Consider the following 16,384-nt stretch of genomic DNA (forward strand, 5'->3'; position numbering starts at 1 on the left):
TCTTTGACCAGGTTCCTACGCAGTGGGGTCCAACTTTGCCACTGTATTATGTGATAGTAAGTCTCAAGCATTCGGCTGAATAAGCAATATCCCATGCTCATCTTACTTCACTGAGAAGAAAAAATGTGTTTGTCATGATGAACATGTCATGGTTCAGTGGTGAGGATCTTCCTTTAAGAATCACTCACAAAACATCATCAAGAAGCATAGCCAAAGTGCAAATGAAGACAATACAATATTTGACATTGAGATATTTCATTTCTTTATTCATGATTTGCAATGACAAGTTTGACAGCACATGTCCGACATACATTTCACTAATACATGGCAATATACAGCATCAAGGACAACTTGACACCAGTGTGGACTTACTGACGTGCAGTCTACAGGTCTACTCATATAAATTATACTTACATACTTGCATTGAATGTAAATAGATATGTCCATATACAAGTGCATGCTTCAGCCTCGAACTACACAACAATACTGAGATAAATTTGAAGTAACATCTCGCAGAATGGCCAAAATTTATCTAAAAGGTTGAGCAAGTTTAACAATAAATGTGTCCACATAAAAAGACAATGCAGTTTTGACTGACAAATGCAAAAGACAACTGTTGACTGTGGCAGCATATACAGAATAATAAATAAAGCTGAGTACACCTTTGCAAGCAATAGCAGTCTGTATATACAAAGAATAATGTAGTGAAGCCTATATGTCCAGGTACCTGAGGTTGGGCAGATGGACACAATATCAGGAAGATAACACTTGTGTAAGACCCATGTCAGGACGTTACTTATATAATTTACCAGATCCTGGAATGAGTGAGTATGGACTTGCGCTGCTTCCATGAATATTTCAACTATTTTCATAGCAAGGAACACAAACAATGGGCTTCAAATATAGTACCCATGCGGGAGACAAACAATTGGCCTCACACATGCATGCTCTAACCTCAAGGCTCCTCCACTGCCCCTCATTATAAAAGCTGGAAAGGGGACAGGAAATCCATGCGAGTGAGAACAAAGTCTACAGAACTGTGTATCCGGTAAACTGACACACAAATGGTAAAGACTATTGCTGTTCTCGGCATCAGCATCAGTTGCAATTCAGCTTCTCCACTGCCCTTCTATATAGTCTATTATTACAGTAATCAGGACTACACCAATCCCTGGATGCAGAGGAAGGAGAGCCGGATTAGAGTAACTTGTTTAATATCTCACTTGTAATGGTAATACTAGTTTAAGTTAAAAGCAGAAGAATTTAGTGGTACTCGTGTACAGCAAAGCCAAGAAATGTAGTGTACTGTAGAAATCCTTAGTTTAGACATACATTATAACGAGTATTGCAGATATACTGTATAGCCCTCTCCACATCACACCATCATCTCCCATGCTTCCCTGCCTTGGCCAACTTACAGTCTTAAATATACCCTGTGAAACTGTTAACTTATCCTGATCATCATCCATCATCCACTAATCACTTAACACCTGAGTTGAAAGACAGTGGCTGATTCTGTGTAAACTTTCGTGGAAGAATAGTGCAAGCCGATATCCAACTGTCCCTATCTGAATACAGTGTTATTGCACTATAATACTATGTAATATACCAATTCCAAATTATTCATACACTCTATCCTTCCATACGATTTGTGTCCAAGTTTCTCACTTCACTGCCCTGTATTGCCATTTACATTAATAAAACCCTGATTTTAAGGCATCCTTCACAAACACTACATCTGTCCATTGGTTACCTCTAGTTTCAACGGGGATCTGTCTTAAGACCGGCGAGACAGTTGCAAGCACAATAGCAACTTTCATCTGTATACTGCTCAATATCAAGGGTGACAGTGCTGAAGACTTGGTATAAATTCAACATTTCATGTTCCAGTGGACAGCTTTGATGCAGGAAGATACTGGAAAATACTTAGAACTAAGTTGGAACTATTTAGTTGGGACTAAGTTAAAGCTTCATCACAGTTATACATTTACGTTACACATGTAAGGTCAATTGAAAATGGGAACAATTCTGGAGCATATGGAAATTGTGATTTGTGGAAAAATGGTTTGATTAATGTAAATGAATTCTAGAATCTGGATGAAACATCAAAGGTCAACATCACATCAATATTACAATAATTAAAATGTGAAAGTAATATACATTTCCAGCTTCTTGACTGATTGTGGAGGTGTGGTCTGGGCTTGTGATGAATTTCTTGCATAACTGGAATAAAGGTGCACATTATATTATGGACATGGTAAACGGTCCCAACATCACAAGGTGAGTCATATATGTGAGACAGAATTGTGGAAGAAATATCAAGGAGACTATGGGGCTTCAGTATGATGTGATGAAACTTTGGTCCCTTGTGTCTGTTGAATGAATCACTTGTCATTTTATCAGATATATGTCTTTTAAACAACTACTGCACATCATATTTTAAAGACAAAAGCAACTTTTCACCTAAACAACAATATGGGTTATAAGGAAAACAGTTCACATTCAAACAGATTTTGGCACCCATTAATTAGTGATAACTTTAATGGAAAATATAACTTTGCACAAAAATAAATCAAGGATAAACAGTGCCACATGCATTCTCTAAGAAAGTGATTTATTTTATGTACAAAATTTACCCTAATCTCAAAACTCTGATAACAACTGGTAGCACTATAATCAATATATAAACTGTTAGAACACTGACGCTGACACAAATACTGCCCTATGACGTCATACAGCAAATCTTGGTTAATCCTGAATCACCATTTATACATATTTCACTTGATTCTATTTCGATCTATCAAATTAATTCTGTCTTCATGTCACTATGGAACTGGGTGTCTATATACAGGTTACAGTGTTGAAAATCAGAGAGTGTCACAAGTGTCACACCATGTTGTGACAAACAACAGACAGTCATGGTCCTGTTAGGATTGCTTATTTGCATGCAAATCTCAGACACTTCTAAGTCACTAGGTAATCAGGCAATCACATGGAAACGGTTGCATAATTGACATTTTGGAGGAATCTTTTTAACTCTCTGGTTGAAATCTTCAGTCCACCCTCCCCATAATTAATGAGAAATCAGTAGATAGGAAAATGACATGCTTCAGACTCATGAACAAATAATAAAGATTATTATTATAATTATTATAATCCATTTGTCCACTATGTCAAAGAATTAGAAATGAAATGATCTAAGCACTTGAAGGAAGTATTTGGATTTCTTGATATAATTTCCTTTTTCCACTTGAAAGATGCATACTATCTGGTCTTCGTCTTTAAGACTAAACAGAGATTTTGAAGAACAGTCACTTACCTACCTGGATAGACGATGTCATGATGAGGAGACAGACATGAGCTGTATCACACATTTCATCTTGAGCTATTTGTATATTTCTTAAAAGAAAATCAAATTGTTATTTCCATGAAAGATGCTAGTCAACAAGTTACAGAAAGACATTCCATTGCAAAGACTATCACTGTGGAGAAGAATAACAAAAACGGTGTCAGTAAAAGGTAAATGAGACTGAAAATTGAACGAAAGGAAAAAAAACTGTGGAAGACCAACACTGGATAAATGTCTGAGCATCAAATTCTCTGATGAACACAAAATGTAGAACGCACATTCCAAACAAAAGGAAGTTGAGTGACTGTTGTGGTGGAAGGGAGGTAACTCTTATTATTTGCCAAGACAGCAATTTTGCATCTATGAGTATTTGGGGGAAAATAAAATACATAAAATCAAAAGTGAATAACTAACAAGGTTTTGTATACATAAAAAACAACATTTTTAAGAGCATAACTGTTAAAAAAGTCCATTGTTGCTGTTTTCAAGAATTTCACATTCGGCACTGAAGATCCACTGATGCCAAGCCCTAACTTGAAACTGTGGTTACAAATCAGTCGGAATAAAATAATGATACAGTCAAACTTGTGAGTTCAAAAACATATGATAAAATAATTCTGTACATTGAAGACCTGCTAAGAACATCCTGTGCAGCCCAGTAAAACAATGATATGCATGTAGGGAGAATCAAAGAGAAACTATATACACAGTTGACGGGAGTCTGTCAGTGAAACCATCTGTCTTTACTACATCACAGCAGGAGTATCTGTCAATATTTGCTTATAGATTCTATGCAGTCCATACGTTTTGTGTCAGAAGAAAAAAATATAATCCTTTATGTTTTAAACATACGATTGAACCCCTGAATCATTAGTAATAATAATACAGTGAAGATCTGACATCGGAGAAGAAAGGCCTGGAGATAATAAAAATACAAATGAAGGTACTATTGTGTTAGCAACTGTTCTATATAAGTACCATTGTATTGCTTATGTCAACACATACTTACAGGGTGACACTAGAACACCTGAGATTACCTACCTTCTACTAACATAGTAATGCTTTCCAATTACAGGGTTAAGATGTGATAATTACATTTCTCATCACACTACAGCAGTAAATAACGATTTAAAGGGATCAGATCTTTATCTGACGCAGAACATTTGAGTTGCTCTCGAATCTTATTAGATAAGCAGATTCTACAAAGTGTGCCAGCGAATGACTGAGTATGGTGTTATGCCATTTTTAGCAATTTTCCAGCAATATCATGACAGGGAACACCAGAAATGGTGTCCGGTCTTAAAGCACTGAGATACACTGACAAAAGCGATACATACTGATAGTCATTAACAATTATTTTGAAAAAAGAAATTCCTATCATTTTGAATATTTGCCTTGATAACGGAGACTTTAAAATGAGTGAAATTGAAAATCACTCGTGAAAAGATTAGGGGACAATTTGTACAATATTTGATTTTGAAGTATCCATCATAGAAAGAAACCAGACAGAGATACAAATGAACCAGGCTCTGATTATTTACAATTTTGACAGCCTGTGGAAAATCGACAACATCTAATCACATCACATAATTATCACACAAGTATCAGAGAAGAAATAGAGAAATATGTCTTCATCTGTCTCTCATTCAGAACATCTCATACTTGTGACAGTAAATCTGACCTCTGATAAACCTCTCTTTGGATCTTGTTCCCATGGCAACCTGATATAATATATATATATAGATAACACAGTTTCACATATTCACAGATATTCAGTGTATGTACATATCGCAATCTGCGACATCGCATCTCAGTTTGGCACGATGGTTGAGATTTATTTCCCAGTAACATTCCTAGAGGATGGCTAGGCCTTCTCATTCTTAACTTATAGAACAATCGTTGGACTTGTCATCTTTTGCCACAGTTTCCTCAGTATCGGACACAATCTCCTGACTGTCTGAACGCATTGATTGAGCCACTGGTGAGGCATTAGCTTCATCAAGCGTGGGGGAGTCACATGGTGGAATGCTGACGTCCAACAATGACTGGGACTGCTCCACAACCTTCTCCAACACGTGAATCTGACTCTTGATAGAATGAAAGAATGCCTTGTAGCCCATACTGCAAACAACAAACAGAACTGATCACAAAACTTGTTCTGCACACACAAGTTGCTCACGTGAAGCAGTTCTACATACAACATACACAAGTTGCATTACACACACATTGTTCTACATACACAAGTTGTTCTACATACACATGTTCTTCTACATACACAGGTTGACGTACTAGTATATTGTAAACCCTTGCCTATACAGAATTCAGACTACAGAGTGAGTGAGTGAGTGAGTGAGTTTGGTCTTACACCATACTCATCAATATTCCAGCTATATGGCAGCAGTCTGAAAATAATCGAGTCTGGACCGGACAATCCAGTGATCAACAGCATGAGCATCAATCTGTGTAACTGGGAACCGATGACATGTGTCAACCAAGTCCCATTAGTCGCCTCTTACAACAAGCAGAGTTAACTTTTATGACAAACATGGGTTGCTGGAGGCCAATTCTACCCCAGACCTTCGCGGGTATTCAGCCTAAAGAGATTCCTGTAATTCTCCTCCCTAAGATTAACTACCCTGCTTCACTGAAAATTCCTTGCATAACCACATATGCCTTAGATGACTAGGCCCTTCAGAACCTTCAGTTGATTATAATGAAATAAGTATGGCATATGTTGATATCCTTTCAAAATTTGGGTCCCCTCACACCAACACTTTATTCCTGTTTCAGAACTGCTGTGTTAATCAGGTTATTACACACTCAGAACATAAACTGTCAACTTCTTAAGCTTTCTATTGGTGTTTCAACCATAGCTCTTCTAATTGTTATGGAGAGTGTAGATATGTCCTGTGAAGAGTTCCATCTTACAGTAAGCAGATCTGCCACATGCTATGGGTAGAGTAGCAGGAACTTCATCATGCAAGTTTGTTTTCACAGCAAGCGCCTAGATTACTCTGTTTGGTCACAGGATTGTCAGTACCCAGCTATGTGTAAAGCACACACTACAGGGTTTTGACTACAGTGTACTCACCACTCCGTGTCTGCCCACAATTCCAGGTAGGACAGCCCCTCCCTCATCCTGGCTGCCATGTCCAGGGGCGTGTCTGTCAGGCTGGCTGTGTTCACTGTCCTCGTCACCCCGAGCGTGTCTCGCAAAACTGTTGCCATAATCAGAGCCCACTCCAGACAGCCAGCTTCCAACATGATCTGAAGGAGATACCTGCCAGAGACAAGATATGAGTGTCACAGTTTACACACACGGAAGTAAATGACACATAGGGGGCACTGAGATCATGGCTTATTTAACTGTACGATAAATATGCCCAGCATACCTTAGTTCCACCTCAGACTGTACAGGCCCCTTATTTGCTATCTCTTGTGACATGTGCTCAATGTCGGGCGTGACATGGTCACTGTTGAGTGTATCGTTGACCACCTCATACTCCCCCAGTAGAGAACTGCTGTCAGATACCTCCAGGGTGGCAACACTACTGTCTTCAGCTGTGGACAGCAGACAATGAGGATTACACTAGCAGCAGATCATGGTCAAACAGAGTAAATACAAGAGCATGCTTTTATAATCCATGGTGAAACACAAATAATATATCAATTGTTTTCAATCATCCTGAACGACAGTCTTACATAACTGGCAAAAATGTAATATCAGCCAGCTAATCAGCTTCCCCACGTCATCGCAAGTCATTGCCTCAAAAACAAAACAGATCATCTTTACAATTTCAGTGAAGCTGACATGCTGGTAGGTGGCTGACAGACTGATTGGGTGATGACTGGAATAATATCAGTTTAACCTTGAGTGTGACTTGTGAATCCTGCCACAGGTAAGGCCTGTAACTCTTCACAGTGAACTGCAATCCTGTAGAATTACACAATCTGACGTCTTCATTTTTAAATTGCTGACCAATAAAATGGATGGCTATTTCATTGTGAAAACTCACTCTTGGAATGCTGTGGTCTGAGAAACACATCGTCCGATGTTGACTGGGACATGAAGGATTCAGTGGGTGGTGAGCGAACAGCGCAGAATGGTGTCAACAACACAGGCTCCTGGCTGTCTGTCATGGGCTTGTCACTGTCGGTCAATGGACTAGCAGTGTCCTCCTCAAGCACTGATGACCCAAGACTAGATGACGAATCTGGAAGCATTTGTCATCATCAAATATATTAAACAATCTAAACCATACATTTGTGAAATTTACCGGATGAGCAACAATGACTAAATGTTCACAAACTTGAAAGGTATCAGTCTTCATAAAAATTTACAGTTACAAAAGGAAACGAAGAGGGTGGCAGAAATATCAATGTCAAAATACAGAGGAACTCTCTATTGTTTATGAACTCGTGAAAGACTGAACTGAGTAGGCATAAATATTTTGAAGTAGAAATCAGCCCAGTTACAGATAATATAAATGCTACTTATCAAGTTTCTCAGTACCTTGGAGCAGCATTTGAGAGAAAAATAGTTTTCTGTCTATAAATTCTCCAGACAATTATAGGCATACAAAAACACACACTTCAGCCTCCATAGTCATGGTTGAAGGTAATGGCGATCTTGTCTCTCAGAGTGTCATGACACACCAGCATGACAGTGACAGGATGTCAACAGGTATGTGACTTACATGCCATGCTCTTCTTTAGTTGATGGTAGGACAAGATAGGCAGAGGCCAGTCAAACTGTTGGTGGATATCACGCAAGGCTGTTACAAAGTCATCCAGCTTGGCTGCACGAACCCTGCAACAACAAAAAAAATTCAATGTATTGCTAAAAAAGTGTTATCATGTGTTTGGGTTTAACATTTCTTGGCTGTATTGCTAGCATGCCCGGGTATGCTGCTCACAGACCAACATTAACATACCAAATTAAAGCTACATACTTAACAGCTTTCATTACCAGAAATATACTAGTGGGTAATACACAGCAATGCACATTTGAATAAGTGTGAAGTACGCACAACACGTAAGAGTAAAAAACTTGTGAAAAACCCCAAGACTTCTTGTCTCTAGCCTGTCTGTCCACATGTCCCTTACCTCTCCCTACGGAGCCAGGAGACCAGCTGGAAGTCGTCCATGTTGGAAGAGAAGTATCCCAGTGTCCGGATCTGGTTGGAGCTGAGCAGTTTGCGTGCATGCCGACACAATATCATGTCTATATACACCTGCTCTGCTGTGGGCTCATTCATCTTGGTCTTGCTGGACACTGACCTGGAACACAAAAGGCAAACACTATCCACCATCACTGTCTTCCCAAAGGAGGCTTCTCTTAGTTTGGAATGGAGTGACTGATCGACTTCACAGGGGTGTCAGGGGAATGAGGGGAGCAGCTCCCTTCAATACTCGTCTCAGAACTCACCATACACCATGCCAGTCTATATACCTATAACATAGTTCCACCTGGGACAGTACACATCTTACCCCAGGGGTCTAAATGGTTCAAGTCATTATTGATATAGTCTCAACTGTGCAATGTCTTTTAGGTATGGCTATGGAAAATTTTGTATTGTTTTCACTTAACTTCACAGGACACAGTAAGACCATGTTTCATTCAGGTTTGAATTTGAAAAATCTCTTAAAAGAAACTGCATGACTTTTGCAGTTTTGAGACCATTTTCAGTCTCTATCTTTATCTGGGTTACAAAGATAGTCATAAAGTGATATTCACAATAACAACTAGCACATAATTATATTTGAACAAGGTGAACCACTTTGGCATGGACTACCAATACTCCTGAGTCTAGTCTCCTCAATTTACTAAAGTAAGACATGTAACTACACAAAGGATTGTATTTCTAACTTACCCTTTTCTCACCAGAGGATCTGAGGCAGTGTGTTTGAGTTTGTCTTTTGGTTTTGGCAGATCTCGGACTGGGTCAGCCACCATGCTGGATGTCCGCACTCGGCCTACATTGCTGACATTACTGAAGTTGAATCCTCCCGCATCCGTTGGCGAGATTGGTGGACTGAGTGATGCTGAAGGATAGGAGGACCCAGACCCCACTCGACTGAACATTCCAATCGGAGGAGACATCTCAGCCTCATTGGGATCTGTGAAATAACAAGGATATACAGGACACTGTTTATGTCATTTACATCACAAGACAAGGTTAAATGGCTCCTGTTGAATTTGTACATAGCCAGACTGATTTCTGAAGGTTTAATGCCTCTGATAGCAATATTCTAGCAATGGCCTCTGAATAACCCCAAAGGAAGATCCAGTGATTGATATAATGAGCATCAATAATATTCACATATTTAGAACATGTTATCAAATCACTGAGTCTCACCACCAAATCCATCTAGTAGCCTCTTCTACATGAGTTGTTAAGCACCTAGGTTTAAAACAACTAAGTGATTGTTGCGTTTAAGCTGCACTGAAGTAAATACAGTCTTCCACAAGATGAACATCGTGTTTAACCATGGCATCATAGTGAGTGATTTAGTATTGTAGTAAGTATGATCAGCTGTGCAGCTGTGCAACGGGACATTTATCTACATTTGATGCAGGTGGAGATACTGACCTATGGCCTTCAGGAACCTGACCAAGTCCCGACACAGTTCCCACTTGCCGGCATCCAGTGATGCGTCCAGCAGCAGGGTAGCATGCTGTGAAACAGATCACATACATAATCAGAAAGACTGAAGTCACTCCACATCATGCAGTGCATCAGTAACACAAAGTTATTGGCTAACTTACACCTCTCACAATTAGGGCTGTGCATTATAACCTGTTTCCTGCTTCTTACTGGTTCAGACATGAAAATCTAAGCTGTGATACGCTGATCAAAAACTGGTGTTTTGACATGAATTTGGAAAACTTTGTAACAGTCAGAAATCTTCTTACCTGTCTGCTGACCATAGGTTTCTCCAGGTTCTGAAGGATGATGAGGTAGGTTGCAGCTGTCTCCAGGGTGTCGTTGATCAGACACTCCTACAACAACAAACATGTAATGCATTACGTCTCTCAGCACAGACACAGACACAGACTTCAAACAGTTGGCAAATAATATACAGAAAATATCAACAGGAAAATGCAACTTCCTTCAATATTTTCATTGTGCCCTTGACCTAATACAAAGGCCACTCACGACCTTCTGCATTCGTGGATCTCTCTTACGATGACACCTACAGATGCATCTGAGGATGTTTCACTGAACCACAGGAAGTGTTTCTTGAGCATGATGTATTGTACAAACTGTTCTCAAGGTTCTATAAGACCCCTGAAAATCCTGGTTAGAATTGGTCTTCAGTAACCTAAGCTTGTCATAACAGGATCAGGTGGTCAGGTTCGCTGACTTGGTTGACACATCATCGTATCCCAACTGCATAGATTGATGCTCATGCTGCTGATCACTTGACTGTCTAGCCAAGACGCGATCATTAAAAGACCACCACCATACATCTGGAATATTGCTGAGTGTAGCATAAAACAAGCCGAATCAAGGTGCTATAAAGGAGATAGCCCTGAGATAGACCTGTACATGCTAACTGGTTTCAAACTGTGGTGGCAGGTAGCAGTCAATATGTGACAAAACCTTAAAGCATCTACATTTACACTGGGCTACATCATTATAGACCAGTGACAGTACACACAGAGATGACACAGTGTTGATTATTCCTATAGCACTGTTAATTTCTTATAGGTCTTTCATTCGTTTCCAGTTCTCCATAAACTCACCTCGAACAGATCTTTCGGGTTACCAACTGTGGAAAAGAGGTAGGGCCACAGGGCAACTTCTGTCTTCCTTGCACAGTGGACTACGGTTTGGAGGTACTCAGGGAACTCCTGGATAAATGCTACCACTCGCGGCAACAAAGGGTCTGTAACGTGAAAACAAAATAAATAAACCTTGGGTCAGTATGTCTATGGGTCCATGGTCAAGAAGTTACTCCATATATTAACAGATAAATGAGAAAATACCTCGGTGCTTTTCATTCTTATAGGATCGATCTAAACGCCACTTACTCATCAAATTTTAGAGTAGCATGGTTATTTCATTATGTTTGCGCAAAAACATCCATCACTTCATGCAACAGACATAACATGTATTGATGCCACTGGTAACGACCATCATCCTTGTTTTTATTGGCAATGTAACTACACATTATCAGCAAAATGTGAACATATCTACTCATTCCCATGTTCAATAACTTGTTTTGACAGTCCAACCGACTGCTCCATACAATGGCTCACCAAACAGTCTAGTTCCTATAGATAGGTCATCAGATAGTCTAGAATTCCACTTGATAGCGCTAAAGAAAACCCATAACAACTCCAAGACTGGTCCCCAGATGACCTACAAAACTCTGCAGATCTTAGCCTAGAATTTATGCCAGAGGAGTTCCCTGATGACCTGGGATCACATGAAAGCCTCTAGGTTACCTGGAATGGGGTCTTTAGATGTGGCCTCAGCCTCCAGCACCTCGTGTAGAAGCAGCTCTAGCACATGGGGGAAGTAGGGAAGCTCTGTGCAGCACCTGGCCAGGTTCAGAGCATGTACACCCAAGCTGAAACAGGCAGTCTCACCTTGTACAACCATGTCTTGCAAATCCATACTTTTACTTTCAACAACTACAACTTAGTACAGTGGTTTGAGATCACCATACCTTCCAACACAACATATATAGTCATTTGTACTCACTTTCTCCTCAGCAGCTGCCTCAGAATGTGATGGAGATAAATCTGACTCTGAAAAATAACGTAATTTTTTTAAATAAAATTGATATTTCATACTTATCCTGACTAATGCTTATATGCTTATCTCACCTTTTAATGCAACGATAATGGAACACTTGAAATCCCTTGAAGTTCTCTTCTTTTGAGGTAGACATACAATCACATTCACCCACCTGAAGCCTCCCCATATCTGCCACATCGGTCACATGACCAGCCCTGCTTGTCACTCTCTCTCCGTAATTCCATAAGCCCCACAGGAGAATTGTGGAGAATCCAACAAGTGTGAGCGGAATGGTAGACAGAACTTGACGTCATGAGTCAGGATAAGTATAAAACATCATTAAGAAAATTACATATTTTTCCTTATCCTGACTCATGCTTATATGCTTACAGAATCTGACAGAATCTGCAGTGGGTCAGACCACGATGGATTCTGTTGGCTGCCCTACACCCAGTAAATACGTCCAGTACTTCCCCCTCCCCCTTTGGGAACTGTAACAGGAGTAATTCGGTTCTGTTCTTTCAATACTCATCTGAGAAATGGAGGGGGGATCACATCCAGTCGAACTTCTGTACATGTGAAACGATCACTGAGTGGAGCGTGATGATATATAGAGCGGCTAGCACCTTGCTAGTGTCTTCTGCAACTGTATGTCATGATTCCTTCCAAGACAAGTTATGACCCTTCACTTGTACAAGTATCTTCATTACGAGTACAGGGGGAAATCACACCCAGTCAAACGTCTCTTCTTGTGAAGCGATCGCTGACTGGAACATGATGATATATAGATCAGCTAGCATCCTTCTAGAGTCTGATGCAACTGTATGTCATGATTCCTTCCAAGACAAGTTATGACCCTTCACTTGTACAAGTATCTTCATTACGAGTACGCGGGGAATCACATCCAGTCAAACGTCGCTTCTTGTGAAGCGATCGCTGACTGGAACATGATGATATACAGATCAGCTAGCATCCTGCTAGAGTCTGATGCAACTGTATGTCAAGATTCCTATCAAGACAACTTGACAAGACAAGACAAGACACCCTTCACATGTACAAGTATCTTCATTACGTGCACCGGGTAATAATCACTCTGTTCTAAACCATTTTACTCCGCAGGGCGTTTTGGTCTCAAGAAGTCACATGTTAAGAGTGAGATTTTTGATATACTAGTCTCTTCCTCCAGCTGGCTATCTATAGCAACTCTTTCTTCATGATGTCCTCATCGTAGAGTTGCAACCCTTCTTTATGTACAAGTAACTCCTTTACAGGTACACTGTTATAAGGTTGAGTGAAACACTGTAAGTTGTGAGTGAGCTGTCCTCCATGTAAAGTCTATTTATAGCTGACTGTAGATCATCTACTACGTGAGGGCATTGTAGGATTGTTGAAGGTGACTGTACTAGTTGTTGATGACTGACAATGTCCAAATGCAACAGTGGTTGTAGATTTGCAGAAGCATCTGACGTGTTGAGTGTAGGCATTATCAATGTCTGCACTGAAAGTAGACTGTCTGAAGGTTGCAGCGTCGTAGATGCAGTAGACAAAAGTCTAAAAGAAGCTGCATGTTGCACTGTTCCTTTAAGCTCTGTGCCTCAGGTAATAGGAGTCAAGGATCATCGTAGATGTCTCACGCGTAGGGATAAATGATATCATCACTGAAGGACTTCGTAGAAGAGCTGGTCCGTAGTTTTAGTGATGATCCAGTACTAATCTAGTAGCAGAAGACTAGTCTTAGAGGATGTAGATGACTCTGACTTCTTTGGTTGCGATGACATCAATCTGGACCTCTTCTGGGACTAGGACCCAGGAGAACATCAGTTGTAGTGAGCACATGGCTACCAGTCACAATAAGAATTACACTGCCAGACATGATTTGAGAGAGCCTATGTAAAAATGTTGGGCAATGGAGGAGAGAGTGACAAACAGGGCTGGTCATGTGACCAATGTGGCAGGAAATGGCAGGGTTCCTGTGAGTGAATGTAATTGTACGTTCACTTCAAAAGAAGGGAACTTCAAGGGATTGCAAGTGTTCCACTTTCTTCGCATAGAAGGGGGAGATAAGCAAATAAGCATGAGTCACGATAAGGAAAAATTTAATACACATGTAACCAATACAGATAAAATCCATCCAGATGCATCTTCTATGTGAACATTTCATCAACTTTGGTGGTTTTCTTCTACTCAACTTATCTTTACAAACACAAGCAAAGATGACATGTAAACTCAGATACCTACTATCATACATCTTGTTCATACATGCTAAGAATGTCATTAAATTTGAGCCAAATGCTGAACAATAATACCCTATCACATCCTATATTCATTCCAAAGGGTACAAACATTTTTCCTACAAATTCCCCATTACTATAGTCTTGTAACAAGGAAAAAGAAAATAAACATGAGGTAAAGCGACTAGAGGTTCTGTTTCTGGACACAATATCACAGAAATGTAGAAACATTGTTCCTTCCTCAACTTACAGTTCTTTCGAGCAGTGTCAGAGGAAGAGCTGACTTGTCCTGGCCAGGAGAAGAGACATCGTACACCACAGCATCACATGCAGCGCCCAAAATAACAGCATCCTCAAATAGCACAGCTGCAGACACATGATACATAGACTCAGAATAAGTGAGTGAATTAATACACTGAACAGCAGAAGTAACACAACTCTGTCTTTTTTGTCAAGTTTTTAAATACATGACAAAAATAAGAACGCTAGTTTTTATGAGACTTCATATTTTCAGAACTTGTATTTCTTTTGCTGTTCAATATATTTACCCTCATATCAGCAATATTTCAGCCAGAATGTGACCACAACTTCAGAAAGGTGGGACATTGACACCTCAGACACCACCTATGCTATACCAACCTGTACAACCAGTCAAAGTAGTGACTTATAGTAGAGCTACGACCAATACCATCTGCTTTTCAAGATATGTAATCAACAAAATCACAAAGCCTGACATGATGGTAGGCACCTATTCTAATGGAATCCCAAAGGAGTAGGAACAATCAGCTAAAAGGACTTTGAAAATACCAAGCCTGCTCATCCTAGGATGTCCAGTTGTACCTAATGAGACGCTACCAGGCCCATAAAGCACATGGTTATACCAAATGAGAGAAGCTCCTGACAACCAAACAGCATTGCTTCCCAGGGAAAATACAGCTTTGGGCCATGCTCAAGCATGAACATTTAGCTTTCACATTCACAGTTTCATCCTCTTTCATTAAAAATGGTAGCAGCCATTTACAGCTGGGTGATGAGAACTAACCAAGCCACACTGTATTAACTGTTACTGTGGCAGGCAGAGTATCACGGTCACAGTCAACAACATAAACAGTCATCTTCCAGAGGTAACAATGTATACTACTGAACCGTAATTTCTAAACTTGCCAATTCTGAGTCTGCATTATCTTGCTAAGTTATAAATAATCATGAATATCAATGCATTAAGCTAAGAAATGCAGTATAACAGTATACTCACCTAGAGGGTAAATGTCCACCTTAAACGGCAGCATGATTCGTTTTGACATGAAGTTGTGAGCTTTTCCTTCATTCTTAGGAAACAAAGGTAACCACACCTGAAACAGATATCCCCATATCTCATTCTCAAACATCTTCTTAAGAATCATCAGATTTCTAGATTCTGACAATATGAATAGCTTATTAAACTCAAAGAAAGTATCACAAATATACCAGTATGTATACTTATTAATGAATTCCTTCTCAGAATTTGTCCCAAAAGGAAAACGAATCAATCAATCAATCAATCAATCAATCAATCAATCAATCAATCAATCAATCAATCAATCAATCAATCAATCAATCACTGTAAAAAAATCATTTAAATCAGTGTGAGCTGTCCCGTGACTGACCTTCATCCCGTGTGAGCCACAGCCCAGCCACATGGCTTCCAGTAATTGCATCTTGCCCAGGTTGGCCCTGGAGGTTGTCCAGAGATTTTCTACAGAGGTAGCTACGACAGATGGTGGACAGAACGGCACCTGCAGAAACACCAACACTACTTACATAGTGTACAACATAGTGTTTGTATACTCTGAAACCAGCATGTCGGGAACGTTTCACTGATATGAAGTTCACTAGGGTTGAACTGATGTAGGTAGGGTGAACTGATTTAAGTATTGTTGAACTGATATAAGCAAGGTTGAACTGATGTAATTATGGCTGAGTGTACTGATTTAAGTATGGTTGAACTGATATAAGTAAGGTTGAACTGATGTAATTATGGCTCAGTGAACTGATTTAAGTATGATTGAACTGAT

The 16,384-nt window shown here is 39.8% G+C and overlaps 1 protein-coding gene across 3 annotated transcripts in view; it reads right to left on the reverse strand.

The window, feature by feature from the left end:
- Positions 1-238: 238 nt before the first annotated feature.
- The window catches only part of LOC137290477 (guanine nucleotide exchange factor subunit RIC1-like), a 69,674-nt gene continuing 53,528 nt past the window's right edge, over positions 239-16,384 (reverse strand). For all 3 annotated transcript variants that reach the window (XM_067821436.1, XM_067821435.1, XM_067821434.1), the window contains 15 exons: positions 15,977-16,105; positions 15,586-15,682; positions 14,581-14,696; positions 12,064-12,110; positions 11,805-11,929; positions 11,100-11,242; positions 10,266-10,352; positions 9,943-10,027; positions 9,223-9,469; positions 8,456-8,629; positions 8,047-8,159; positions 7,366-7,563; positions 6,742-6,910; positions 6,441-6,629; positions 239-5,470 (listed from right to left, as the gene is read on the reverse strand). In XM_067821436.1, coding sequence (XP_067677537.1) covers positions 5,230-5,470; positions 6,441-6,629; positions 6,742-6,910; positions 7,366-7,563; positions 8,047-8,159; positions 8,456-8,629; positions 9,223-9,469; positions 9,943-10,027; positions 10,266-10,352; positions 11,100-11,242; positions 11,805-11,929; positions 12,064-12,110; positions 14,581-14,696; positions 15,586-15,682; positions 15,977-16,105 — 2,160 coding nt within the window. In that variant the 3' untranslated portion in view covers positions 239-5,229. The remainder of the gene's footprint in view (positions 5,471-6,440; positions 6,630-6,741; positions 6,911-7,365; positions 7,564-8,046; positions 8,160-8,455; positions 8,630-9,222; positions 9,470-9,942; positions 10,028-10,265; positions 10,353-11,099; positions 11,243-11,804; positions 11,930-12,063; positions 12,111-14,580; positions 14,697-15,585; positions 15,683-15,976; positions 16,106-16,384) is intronic.

The sequence above is a fragment of the Haliotis asinina genome, chromosome 7, assembly GCF_037392515.1.
Source record: "Haliotis asinina isolate JCU_RB_2024 chromosome 7, JCU_Hal_asi_v2, whole genome shotgun sequence".
NCBI classification, from domain to species: domain Eukaryota; kingdom Metazoa; phylum Mollusca; class Gastropoda; order Lepetellida; family Haliotidae; genus Haliotis; species Haliotis asinina.